Raw genomic sequence first — 14,362 nt, 5'->3', positions numbered from 1 at the left:
AACAAATTATGTCAAATTATGTCAAATTATTATGTCAAATTATGTCAAATTGTTATAATTTTATATTAGCACATAGTGTCAGTGATGAACAAAAATACAGTGGGGTCCAAAAGTCCTAAACAACATTGAAAAACTGGGATTCAAAATTGAATTTAACTTGGAAATTTGGATGTATTCAGTTTTTAAACATAAGACATGTTATCACATTGAACAAGAAATATTTAAGAATCTGCACCTTTCTTCAATAATCAAATAAGCAAATGTGTTTAATGCTCTTTGGAACTTTGAAGCATTTTAAAGTCATGCTGGATAACTTGAGGTTTTGTTTAGCTTGAGTCATTAAAGCAAAAGGGAGACACCAAATACTTTTTTAAATAAAACCCTTCACTCATTACAGAATATACAGAAGCATTTTCACTAGTGGTCTCAGATTTTTGAACCCCACTGAATATATTAGCTCTGTTCCAACGGCTAGTGAGCAGCCTGCATATGACAGTTTAAGACATCACATACAAGTATGCTATTTAATACCGAAATATATCTAGAAAATGATGTAGCTGTAGACTGTTTACTTAATATTTGCGCTTGCTATGTACTTTCAAGCTTATTAGAGTAGTTAGCTTAGCAATATGCTAATATCAAATACATTTGAAATCAGATGTAAATCAAATCTCCTGCAAACTTTGCGTGAGGAGCGCTTTTTGTATAATGTTGGGTATTAAATTATATATTATGTTGTATTTATTGGCTGCCTTTGTGCAGTGTTCCAAATTAGGAACTTAAGAGGTTCCACTGTAGTTTGGATGCTGCCTATATTGGTAGTATAGATTCTAATAATAATTGTGTCCCAAATTACACACTGTACACTATGTATCTAGTGTTTGAATTATATAAGGTTATTTTGTCACCCCTCCATTATGTAAGTAAAGCTGTGACAGTTGAGTGCATGAAGTGTCCAAGTGTACACATTTTTTTTTTTTTTTTGGTTATTTAAGTGTATGTTCCAGGAATTTGAAATGCACTTTTTCTTTTTGATAATTTAATGTATACACACTATTCATACTAAATAAATGACATAGAATAGTGCACAAGTATGTGAATTGGGACGCACCTATAGTTTTGGAACAGAGCTAATATACACATATATTATACTGTATAGCAGATAGATTATTGCATAATCTGCGTAAGACTTAATATTGAATGTTAATAAGTTGCTGGACTGTATGGACACCGAATCACACATCAGTAAGTAAGTAAGTTAAATCAGTATCTGATGTTTGCTGTAGAACATTTTGCCTGAGGATGCATGTTTTTACCAGCATCATGTAGCATTTTACTGTTTTGACGTGTTCTAGTAAGCACTGCATGTTCATAGTTTTGTTTTTCTTTTTTAACAATATTTTTGCATGGATAATTGAGTAGTAATACTAATTGCGGTGAGTGAGTTGTTGTGTGTGTGTGTGTGTATGATGTGTACCTCTCTCACTCCAAAACCTAGATCTCTCTGATTATCGCCTGTATAATCGGTGTGATTGCGTACCGTCTGGCGGTGTTTGCGGCGTTTGCCAGCATCATGAAGGACAGCCCCACCAATAAGCTGGATGTGGTGGGAACCCTCATCACGCCGCAGTTCGCCACATCCGTCACGGCTTCCTGCATCAACTTTGTCATCATCATGATTCTCAACTTCCTGTATGAGCGCGTAGCCATAAAGATCACTGATATGGGTGAGTCTTTAGCAAGTATATGGGACTCCCAGCCTCTTTTTCCCACCTAAAACCTTTAAAAATATTTTAAATTTAAAGTGATGTAACTTCAATAAATACAATAACTAAAAAAAAACGACATAAGGTTATTATTATTGTTGTTGTTTTATTTTAAAACTATTCTTTTATTTAATTCATTGCGTTTATTTGACCTTGGCACTTTCTAATTTCCGATTTGTGAATGGATCATTCTGATTTGTTCCAGTCGATTCATTTTGTGTTCTATATCTTGTAATAAACAAAAAGAGAAACAATTGTATATTGTTCAATTAATAAAGTATTTCCATAATGTAAGGATTTTTGTGCGCTGATTTTTATTCACTTCTTCTTCTGTCCACAGAGGTTCCCAAAACCCATGTGGAGTACGAGAACAAGCTAACGGTGAAGATGTTCCTCTTCCAGTTTGTCAACTACTATTCCTCTTGCTTCTACGTCGCCTTTTTCAAGGGCAAGTTTGTGGGTTACCCTGGAGACTATGCCTACATGTTCGGCAAGTGGAGAAATGAAGAGGTAGACCCGAGATCCCATGAGCCTGATTAAAGTTTTACAGTTTTTCCCCATGCCATTATTTTACTGTTTAAACCATTGTTAGTGCCAATGGTTCTCTAATTTATATTAATTGAGTATAGAGTTTAAGGATAATAGTAAATACATTAAGGAAAATGTATATCATCGTTTAATATTATACTCATTAGTAGATCAGTTTTAAAGGTGCTGTATGTAAGTTTTTGACTCTACTAAAGCATAAAAATACCATAATATGTTTGCAGATATTTAAGAAACATGCTAAGTTAACATACTTGTTTATCTGAAAAACAATGCTACAGTCAGTTATTCTCCTTTGAAAATGTGTGTTCTGTGTCGGAATGTCTGTCTTTGTTTTGGTCTGTGTGACTCCGCCCACTGCGGGTTTACCCAATTGTATTTCCGGGTTGCCAGTTGGCGGAAAACACAGCGTATATCATTTCATTCATCGTCAAGTGCGCTCGTTCCTGTTGGTGTCGTCAATCTGGCAACCTGCGTGTGCGTCAAGTCTGAGGAGGAGGGGCCGGGTGAAAAAAACCCTCTCCAATATGTTGAATTTGGACTGCAATACCTAGTTCAACCACTCGGTGTCAATCCTACATACAGCACCTCTAAGTATTGTTTATTTCTGAACATCACAATTGTGTTTGCAGTGCGAGCCAGGCGGCTGTTTGATCGAGTTAACCACTCAGTTAGTGATCGTGATGGTGGGTAAACAGGTGTGGGGGAACATACAGGAAGCTCTCGTCCCGTAAGTCCACATGACATGACGTAATCACACAAGACTCTCGTTATCTGTTGCATGACCAGGGTATATTCTTAATGTTGTGCCTGTTTTGATGATAGTAAACCCAAGAACATTTTGCCTGAGGATGCATGTTTTTACCAGCATCATGTAGCATTTTACTGTTTTGACGTGTTCTAGTAAGCACTGCATGTTCATAGTTTTGTTTTTCTTTTTTAACAATATTTTTGCATGGATAATTGAGTAGTAATACTAATTGCGGTGAGTGAGTTGTTGTGTGTGTGTGTGTGTATGATGTGTACCTCTCTCACTCCAAAACCTAGATCTCTCTGATTATCGCCTGTATAATCGGTGTGATTGCGTACCGTCTGGCGGTGTTTGCGGCGTTTGCCAGCATCATGAAGGACAGCCCCACCAATAAGCTGGATGTGGTGGGAACCCTCATCACGCCGCAGTTCGCCACATCCGTCACGGCTTCCTGCATCAACTTTGTCATCATCATGATTCTCAACTTCCTGTATGAGCGCGTAGCCATAAAGATCACTGATATGGGTGAGTCTTTAGCAAGTATATGGGACTCCCAGCCTCTTTTTCCCACCTAAAACCTTTAAAAATATTTTAAATTTAAAGTGATGTAACTTCAATAAATACAATAACTAAAAAAAAACGACATAAGGTTATTATTATTGTTGTTGTTTTATTTTAAAACTATTCTTTTATTTAATTCATTGCGTTTATTTGACCTTGGCACTTTCTAATTTCCGATTTGTGAATGGATCATTCTGATTTGTTCCAGTCGATTCATTTTGTGTTCTATATCTTGTAATAAACAAAAAGAGAAACAATTGTATATTGTTCAATTAATAAAGTATTTCCATAATGTAAGGATTTTTGTGCACTGATTTTTATTCACTTCTTCTTCTGTCCACAGAGGTTCCCAAAACCCATGTGGAGTACGAGAACAAGCTAACGGTGAAGATGTTCCTCTTCCAGTTTGTCAACTACTATTCCTCTTGCTTCTACGTCGCCTTTTTCAAGGGCAAGTTTGTGGGTTACCCTGGAGACTATGCCTACATGTTCGGCAAGTGGAGAAATGAAGAGGTAGACCCGAGATCCCATGAGCCTGATTAAAGTTTTACAGTTTTTCCCCATGCCATTATTTTACTGTTTAAACCATTGTTAGTGCCAATGGTTCTCTAATTTATATTAATTGAGTATAGAGTTTAAGGATAATAGTAAATACATTAAGGAAAATGTATATCATCGTTTAATATTATACTCATTAGTAGATCAGTTTTAAAGGTGCTGTATGTAAGTTTTTGACTCTACTAAAGCATAAAAATACCATAATATGTTTGCAGATATTTAAGAAACATGCTAAGTTAACATACTTGTTTATCTGAAAAACAATGCTACAGTCAGTTATTCTCCTTTGAAAATGTGTGTTCTGTGTCGGAATGTCTGTCTTTGTTTTGGTCTGTGTGACTCCGCCCACTGCGGGTTTACCCAATTGTATTTCCGGGTTGCCAGTTGGCGGAAAACACAGCGTATTTCATTCATCGTCAAGTGCGCTCGTTCCTGTTGGTGTCGTCAATCTGGCAACCTGCGTGTGCGTCAAGTCTGAGGAGGAGGGGCCGGGTGAAAAAAACCCTCTCCAATATGTTGAATTTGGACTGCAATACCTAGTTCAACCACTCGGTGTCAATCCTACATACAGCACCTCTAAGTATTGTTTATTTCTGAACATCACAATTGTGGTTGCAGTGCGAGCCAGGCGGCTGTTTGATCGAGTTAACCACTCAGTTAGCGATCGTGATGGTGGGTAAACAGGTGTGGGGGAACATACAGGAAGCTCTCGTCCCGTAAGTCCACATGACATGACGTAATCACATAAGACTCTCGTTATCTGTTGCATGACCAGGGTATATTCTTAATGTTGTGCCTGTTTTGATGATAGTAAACCCGAGAATATTAATGATTCAGATCCACTTAAGATGTGTTCCTGTGCATGTTCATGTGTTGTGTATGTATTGTTAGTGGGTGGTGTTTTATATATCTCTATGTCTGTGTGTAGCTGGCTGTGTAACTGGTGGGTGAGCAGAAGCGCTCGTAATCATCCGGAGAGTCTGTACAGCCGCTGGGAGCAGGATCATGACCTGCAGACCTTCAGTCAGCTCGGCCTCTTCTACGAGTACCTGGAGATGGGTGAGTGTCCGGCAGCTACAGTACATCTGTGCTGAAAAATATTTAACTACATCATCATAGAATATATAACATATGATATATAACAGGTAGTATATATAAATATTAAAATCAATATAGTATTTTAAATTATTACACGGCTCTCTGGAATACTTTGTACTTGATCTTTTTGTGGTTTCTACAGGAAAGCTAATAATTTCAGGTCAAATCAATATTTCATGCCCATTTACTTGTTACATGTTGCTGTGTAATGAGCCGGCTTTGTGCTGGGGTCCTGATCACTAGGGCTGTGTATCACCAGCAAAGTCACGATACGATACGTTCTACTCAATTTTAAACGTTGTAAAATTGTAAAAAAAATTAAGCATGGTCCACTGCTGCACACGTGCCACAATATCGATACAGGGCCAGCTGTATCGATACTCGTATCGTCAAATCTCTGTGACGAATCTGACGATACATCGTCGTATCGATATTTTGAACACAGCACTACTGATCACCCTATCAGGGCTTATTATTTTGCAATTAAAAAAATGGCTGACTGTACAAACCCTTTACATCCGCTTCATTCAAGGGCTTTTCTCAGGAAATATTGTGCAAATTTTTTTTTTTCATTTTGAAATTTTTTTTTTCAATTGAAAGCTCTGGTTCAAATTTTAATCTGTCACCCTAATTGAGATCCTTGTTGTGTTTGTGCCCAATTAATACTGCTCAGATTTTGAAGTAAGTTATGATCTGGTCTAGACTTAGGTCTGGGTCGATGCCATAGAAGAAAAGGCTGTGAGGGATGAACTTGCTGTCTTTGCAGTGGCATGCACTGGTCTTAGTTTTCAAAGTTTTATGGACTTTTTGTCTATTGAACGTTTTTTGGAAAGATGTCAGCTGATCAATTGGCATTTTGTTAATTTTGTTTAATCTTAGTTGTTAATCTTGTAAAACTTTTAGGGTTGCTAATTACTTCATAAAAATAATTTTTAATGTAGCTTAACTACTTTAAATCATAAATAGCTTGTAATGACTACAGTTTCAAAGTAGCTTCCCTTACAGTGATTTACTTTAACTCACCAATACGGAGCCCCAGACATGACATGCAGGAAAAAAAAAAATTATATCATGGCCACGAATTAACAATTAGTTCCCACGACTTACTGATTCATCACCTCCTTTTAAGGAAATCGTGAGCATGACTTACTAATTTGTTACCTTATTTTAAGTACATCATGTGCACGATGTACTAATCGGTTCTGTTCGTTGTATGATTTGTGAATAGCCAATTACAGCCTCTTTGTTTCCAGAACACGACACACACGTCTCCCGGAAATCCTGTAGAATTCAACCAATCAGATGATGACTTTGAAAGTGTTTCCAATTTTGTGTGTCATATACGTCAGACGTTCAGCCTACAGTCGGTGGGCGTGACGTCTGAGGCTGAGACTAGTAAACATATGCACAAATTCACTGAAATGAGGTAACGAATTAGTGAAACGTGTGCATGATTTACTTAAAACAAGGGAATGAATTAGTAAATCGTGCTGGTGTATTAATAAGTCATGGGAACATATTGTAAATTTGTGGCCATGATATAATTTTTTTCTTTCCCGCTTGTCATGTCTGGGGCTTCGTACACCTGCAAACTTCTATATGAACAAACTTTCAGCCTCCAATAACTCCAATAACAGACAGATGGCACTGTAGCTCATCTTTATGTGGAGAAACATTTCATCTCGTCTTTGTTTTGCAGTTATCCAGTTTGGCTTCATCACCCTGTTTGTGGCTTCTTTCCCACTGGCTCCTCTGCTGGCTCTGATGAATAATATCTTGGAAGTGCGAGTGGACGCCTGGAAATTCACCACTCAGTTCCGCCGGCCCGTGGCAGCCAAAGCGCACAGCATCGGCGCGTGGGACGAGATCCTCAACATGATTGCCGTTTTCTCAGTGGTCACGAATGTGAGTCTGTATGAGATTAAACTCAAAAGTCATAATGAGTCAGGATCCACTTTGACTACATCAGAGTTGGTTGAACGATTCAAACTGATGGATCAGTGAGTCATTTTGACTGATTCATTAACAAGAGCCAGCTAAAAGGAATCATTGGTACACCTACATCTTGATTATATTATTTGCATATAGCCTGTCGTCAACTTTCATTTGCTTATAAACTGGTAATGAAGCATACCGTGAACAGAAATATCAAAGTAGGTCATGTAACGGCATTAAATGTCATTTATTTGTCCTTCAGGCTTTCATTGTCTCATTCACGTCTGACATGATCCCTCGGCTGGTGTATAAGTACGCGTATCACCTGGGTTCTGAGAGCACGATGGAAGGATACATCAGCAACAGCCTTTCCATCTTCAACATCTCCGAGATCCCAGTGGAAAACCGTCCAGAGGAGGGCGAGAACCCGGATTGGTTCTACAGCTCCAACATCACCACCTGCAGGTACTGTTGTGTATGCTTGTGCTGTATCTCTTTATTGATAGATTTGTGCTAACGCTGAGAAGCGTGTCATAAACATGAATGCTGTGTGGATGCTGTAGGTACCGTGACTACCGCTACCCTCCAGGACACGAGAAACAGTACACTCATACCATGCAGTTCTGGCACATTCTCGCTGCCAAATTAGCCTTTATCATCATTATGGAGGTATGAGCTCTTAAATTGTCTTCTTTCCTGTGTCACAAATAACTACACTTTTGCATACTTCTAAAAAGAGTACTTATCATGGAAAAAAATAACTTAGGGTTAGAATAATAAACTGAATGTAATGTTTCCAGACACATATCTGCATGTTAATTGCATAAATGTAATTATGGTTTAAATTTAAAATAAATGCATTTAGCTGAACTTGACCCTCTTAAGTATGGCAGACATCTTTATATGTATTTTCACTTCTATTGTCTTTGAAATATGGTTGAATATACTGACGAGCCTTTATGGTGAACCAAAACATACTTAAATATCATTTCTGTTGACTTTTTATGTCATATATTTAAACTTATTTGTAATTACACATTTGTAATGCTAGTTCTAATTTAGTACATTTAAAATATGGTAACTTTAAATGTAATCAAATAACACACTACAGTTAAAATTAAAATCAAGTTCACGTGTGCTTTATCAACATGACAAAATAAGTGTTCCTGAAAGCATGATAAATTACTTTTACAAAGTGAATGTTTTAAAATTGAACTTAATTTAAAATTGAAATTGAGTGTGTTAAGAGACAGTCATTGTTAAGTACACTTAAGTGGTCTTTAATTTTATTAATATTATATTATCTGCAAGTAGTTGTTTGAAGTACACTACAAGTGCACATTCAGTACATTTGAACACTTGCGCACTTACGTTGAGCAGTTCTTTTCCACAAGGCTGAACCAGCTAAGTTTTTAAATATGCTAATTGTAACATTGTTAAGTGTAATGATAAAGTCAGGTAACTATTTGTTAAGGTCCATTTGCACCACGATGAATCAAAACAACATATATTTCACAGACAGACATTCACACCACAGATATTCACACTCTGAGCATCACAGGTTTTTACAGAGAAACGTTTGCACTAGAAATGTGAAATACAATCCTGCCATTCATTAGTAGACTGCAGCTGTTTATAAAAAATATCTACCAACATGATGCAAAGATGCTTCTTGATTGTACATCAAATGTTCTCACTCATTATGAAAGGGTCCACTGAGATTGAACTGTTTGGTTTCTAATTCCGTCACAGCAAAAATGCTTGGTCTCATTAGGCAGTTACCTGCTGTCAAATTAATAGCAATTTAGTCTAATTATTAAAAAAAAAATAATGTGATAAAATATTAATTAAATCTAAAATTATTACAGGATGTAATATTTAATCTAAAATTAAATATTACATCCTGACACGTTGCTTCATTCATTCTATGAATGTATCAGCTTATAATAATTTGATTGTTGATTTGACATGGCTAATAAATGTATGTCATCAGTACTGAAATAATAGTAAACTGCATTAATACTCTTCTTCTCTCCAGCATGTGGTGTTTGTGGTGAAGTTCTTTGTGGCGTGGTTGATCCCCGACGTGCCGTCAGACGTGAAAGCCCGTACAAAGCGCGAGCACTACCTCATCCAGGAGTTATTGATAGATTTGTGCTAACGCTGAGAAGCGTGTCATAAACATGAATGCTGTGTGGATGCTGTAGGTACCGTGACTACCGCTACCCTCCAGGACACGAGAAACAGTACACTCATACCATGCAGTTCTGGCACATTCTCGCTGCCAAATTAGCCTTTATCATCATTATGGAGGTATGAGCTCTTAAATTGTCTTCTTTCCTGTGTCACAAATAACTACACTTTTGCATACTTCTAAAAAGAGTACTTATCATGGAAAAAAATAACTTAGGGTTAGAATAATAAACTGAATGTAATGTTTCCAGACACATATCTGCATGTTAATTGCATAAATGTAATTATGGTTTAAATTTAAAATAAATGCATTTAGCTGAACTTGACCCTCTTAAGTATGGCAGACATCTTTATATGTATTTTCACTTCTATTGTCTTTGAAATATGGTTGAATATACTGACGAGCCTTTATGGTGAACCAAAACATACTTAAATATCATTTCTGTTGACTTTTTATGTCATATATTTAAACTTATTTGTAATTACACATTTGTAATGCTAGTTCTAATTTAGTACATTTAAAATATGGTAACTTTAAATGTAATCAAATAACACACTACAGTTAAAATTAAAATCAAGTTCACGTGTGCTTTATCAACATGACAAAATAAGTGTTCCTGAAAGCATGATAAATTACTTTTACAAAGTGAATGTTTTAAAATTGAACTTAATTTAAAATTGAAATTGAGTGTGTTAAGAGACAGTCATTGTTAAGTACACTTAAGTGGTCTTTAATTTTATTAATATTATATTATCTGCAAGTAGTTGTTTGAAGTACACTACAAGTGCACATTCAGTACATTTGAACACTTGCGCACTTACGTTGAGCAGTTCTTTTCCACAAGGCTGAACCAGCTAAGTTTTTAAATATGCTAATTGTAACATTGTTAAGTGTAATGATAAAGTCAGGTAACTATTTGTTAAGGTCCATTTGCACCACGATGAATCAAAACAACATATATTTCACAGACAGACATTCACACCACAGATATTCACACTCTGAGCATCACAGGTTTTTACAGAGAAACGTTTGCACTAGAAATGTGAAATACAATCCTGCCATTCATTAGTAGACTGCAGCTGTTTATAAAAAATATCTACCAACATGATGCAAAGATGCTTCTTGATTGTACATCAAATGTTCTCACTCATTATGAAAGGGTCCACTGAGATTGAACTGTTTGGTTTCTAATTCCGTCACAGCAAAAATGCTTGGTCTCATTAGGCAGTTACCTGCTGTCAAATTAATAGCAATTTAGTCTAATTATTAAAAAAAAAATAATGTGATAAAATATTAATTAAATCTAAAATTATTACAGGATGTAATATTTAATCTAAAATTAAATATTACATCCTGACACGTTGCTTCATTCATTCTATGAATGTATCAGCTTATAATAATTTGATTGTTGATTTGACATGGCTAATAAATGTATGTCATCAGTACTGAAATAATAGTAAACTGCATTAATACTCTTCTTCTCTCCAGCATGTGGTGTTTGTGGTGAAGTTCTTTGTGGCGTGGTTGATCCCCGACGTGCCGTCAGACGTGAAAGCCCGTACAAAGCGCGAGCACTACCTCATCCAGGAGTACCTGCACGACTACGAGCTGGAAAAACTCAAAATCCAGCTCAGCCAGAACGGTCCGAACATCGAGCCGTGCACGTGTCCCGCCACAGCCGCCACGTCAGTGAAGCTGGAGGTGTTTTCAGACTGTCTGAGCTAACACAGGCCTGACCTTGACTCTAACACCTGAAAGCTTTCACTCAGCCCATGTCTCAAACCAGTCCTCTCGGTCTCATCACAAAATCACACGCCACTGGTTCCTCATATCTCACTGATTATGTTCGATAATCTTTTCACACCACATCCACTGTTTGGGATATTCCTCGACAAATCACTCCCATATTACGTCTCCCAGAGCCCTCATTGTGACCTCAAAGAGATGCCTACATAAGGGGAAAGTTCGTCTAATAGAATAAGAGAGATGAAGTATAATATCTTTTACATGTGTTTAGATATACCTAAAGCCACATGAGCTGTAACTCAGTTTCTGTCTATGCAGATTGGCACTTTCACTCTTCAGGAACAATTACTGTAGGTTTTCTCACGCTTTCCTCGTCAATGTTTTCTGTTGATGTCTCTGTAAGCCACTACAAACATACAGGACAGACTGTTTATGGTCTGTGTGACGCACTGTGTGAAAGTCTGGCAGTTGAAATGTTAGATTTCAGCCCAAAACCAAACTGGGTCAAATATAAACTGGACATTTCAGGATTTGTGTGATTCACTCTGAATTCCAGCATAGACTAGTGTCTCCTTCACACAGCGTCAAAATACAAGAACTCAGCGACAAACTTTATTGCTTAGAATGCCTTTAAGCTACCAAAGATTAAAATGCCTTAACATCATAGACATATGCATGGATCCTTTACATTTTAAATATTAAACACTTCTATTTACTGTATGTTCAGAATTCATGTACAAAGAATTTTATAATTATTATTACACACTGGCGTGTTTTTTTTGTTTTTGTTTTTTTTAATTTAGTGTATTTTCTTTTATGATCAAAATTGTACAATATTTGACAAACTGCCACTCACATTATTTTGCAGTATTATGTCATAGCTTGATGCAGCACCTTTTTTAAAGCATCCTATAATACTAGATTTATTTTATTTGCTGGAAATTGTATGCAAAAAAAGAGGTTCTATGCTAAAAATGAGTAAATATGCACACTACACTCTTGCTGTGCTGTTTTGGTGACGGAGGCGTTGAATCTTCACTCGCACTATTTATAAAGCAGTTATCACTCTGTGTTCATAGTTAAAGGTAATCTGCACTTCAAAGCTTTACATTGATGGACAGGAAACAAACTCTTCTCAAAGCCAAAGTTGCTCTGGTGATTTGAAAGGCAAAGCTAATATCTTTTTAATGTGCCTTTATCAAAATGCTAAATCCATGCTGAGTGTTTATTTGTGTTTCCTTTACAATTCATTTACTGTGTTGTCCTGGTCAGAAGGACGGCGTCACTTTGAGTTTGTTTTGCACAAAGCACTTAATGAGGAGTAATTTATCTCAGTGTTATTGAAGCAAGATGTGTGACAAACAACCCTTGTATTTATAATATGCCAGTCTGATCATTCGTTTGGCATTGGACTAAAAGCTTAAGAAACTTCAAATCAAATAATTATAACGAGGACCATGAACAGCTGGCAGTTTGACATGTCTATTTACTAATGATGATGACAAATCTTAGCATGTGCGTTTTGCTGTTATTTGTGACTTGAATATTTAATTTGGAAATCATGAAGTTTTTCTGTAAATGTTTTGTTTTCAGTCTCTGGTTTAAATATGAAGAATTTAGTCACTGTTTTGTCAGTTGTAGAACTGTTATTCATAAAATATTTGACTGTTGATTTATGTAGCTGACAATCTGCGAGCTGTGCTATGAGGTGAAAAGCCATTTATTTATCAGTCAAACATTACCTGACCTTTTTGACACATCAGCTAGAAGTTGAAGTTATAGAGCTGTTCTGGGTGATCGAATGATCAACGGTTATGCCTTAACCTTTATCTGTGTTTTTCTTTACGAACACTGTTTGAAGTTGATTTTTGCCTGTTTTTATGCATGGTTATTTTGGATGTGGATATGAATCTGAGTGTGTTTTTTCTGTTCTGCTAATGTACAAGAAATGTACTCCGTTTTTCATTCTTTAGGCAAACTATTGTCATCCAAATAAACTATGGAATCCACCAGAGACTCTGTGGTCTTTAATTGTTGTGGACGTTGCTTTGAATTCTTATGTAAAAATTTCAGGGGCTTTGAGAGAGGGTAGGACAATTATATTTCATATATATATATATATATGACAACGTATGCTTCATAGTTAGTCCATAAGACTGATGGGTCAGTACTGCACATGCGATTTTAATGTGATTTATGACATTACTTTCACAGCATTAAAACCACCTTTGTATTGTTATGTAGGTTTCCCTTGTGCTGCTAGAACAGCTCTGATTCATTGAGGCATGGACTCCTCAAGACACCGAGACATTAGCAGCAGATCCTTTAAGACAAGTCCTGTAAGTTGTGGGCCTCCCTGGATCGGGTTTGTTGGTCCAGCACATTCCAGAGATGCTCAATCAGATTGAGATCTGATGAATTCGGAGGCCAAGGCAACACCTTGAACCCTTTGTCGTTCCTGCAGACTAAATTAAACATTGATTTAAAAATTGCGAAAATTCTACTTCCATTTTAAGCTAATTTAGCTTTCGTTTATGGTGACATTAAGTTATAAAAAGCCAAAAATATATATTATATTAACCTACATTAAGGAATAGTTTGGCATCTGTGTAAAAATGTATTGAATAAATACTGTGGTCTTTAAGTAATCTTTTTACTTTGTGTGAATGTTTGTGTCTGCAAAAATAAATGTTTTTATTTATTAATATGAAACAAAAAAAAAATTAAGGTTTGACCAAACTAATAAATTTGGCTGTAGCAAATAAATATCTAAAAGTAACCTTTTTTCCAGTGTACACTATTTATACATTAAACATTTAATACAGTATACAGACATTGATATTGTTAGTAGTATACGATTAATTTGGCCCACAAATTAATCAACATTATTTTACATAAAAAGCTGAAACAGAAAAGCATGCGAATTTCACACAAAGACATATTTGCACGAATTGCAACGTTGAGATATTTATCAATAATTTAACAGATCCGGGCAAGCAAACGACATTGACTCCTGCATGTGCCGACCTGTCTTTGAGCGCCCGCTTGTGGTCATTATTCCTATTACAAAACACAAGAGTCATTTTTCATGCCCTACCCTTAAAGGTGACATATCATGAAAATCTGACTTTTCCAGGTTTTAAGTGCTATAATCAGGTCCCCGGTGCATCTACCAACCAAGGAAACGTGAAAAAGATTAACCCAGTA

The 14,362-nt window shown here is 36.3% G+C and overlaps 2 protein-coding genes across 2 annotated transcripts in view; both read left to right on the top strand.

Annotated features, from left to right (window-relative positions):
* The window catches only part of LOC107728425 (anoctamin-5-like), a 43,185-nt gene extending 31,073 nt beyond the window's left edge, over positions 1-12,112 (top strand). Inside the window, exons 15-22 of the mRNA XM_016538586.1 lie at positions 1,499-1,727; positions 2,107-2,276; positions 2,945-3,042; positions 5,111-5,241; positions 6,980-7,185; positions 7,478-7,680; positions 7,779-7,884; positions 10,898-12,112. Of these exons, the coding sequence (XP_016394072.1) occupies positions 1,499-1,727; positions 2,107-2,276; positions 2,945-3,042; positions 5,111-5,241; positions 6,980-7,185; positions 7,478-7,680; positions 7,779-7,884; positions 10,898-11,134 (1,380 nt within the window). The 3' untranslated portion in view covers positions 11,135-12,112. The remainder of the gene's footprint in view (positions 1-1,498; positions 1,728-2,106; positions 2,277-2,944; positions 3,043-5,110; positions 5,242-6,979; positions 7,186-7,477; positions 7,681-7,778; positions 7,885-10,897) is intronic.
* On the top strand, positions 3,181-4,214 carry LOC107728424 (anoctamin-5-like). The gene is made up of 2 exons (XM_016538585.1): positions 3,181-3,588; positions 3,968-4,214. Exons 1-2 carry the CDS (start codon positions 3,435-3,437, stop codon positions 4,165-4,167), a joined length of 354 nt encoding a protein of 117 aa, XP_016394071.1. The 5' UTR covers positions 3,181-3,434; the 3' UTR covers positions 4,168-4,214.
* Positions 12,113-14,362: the final 2,250 nt, after the last annotated feature.

This window comes from Sinocyclocheilus rhinocerous, unplaced genomic scaffold (genome assembly GCF_001515625.1).
Source record: "Sinocyclocheilus rhinocerous isolate Xijiao unplaced genomic scaffold, SAMN03320098_v1.1 scaffold126, whole genome shotgun sequence".
Taxonomy (NCBI): Eukaryota; Metazoa; Chordata; class Actinopteri; order Cypriniformes; family Cyprinidae; genus Sinocyclocheilus; species Sinocyclocheilus rhinocerous.
Note: the sequence above shows the minus strand (reverse complement) of the source record. Positions and strands in the feature narration are given on the sequence as shown.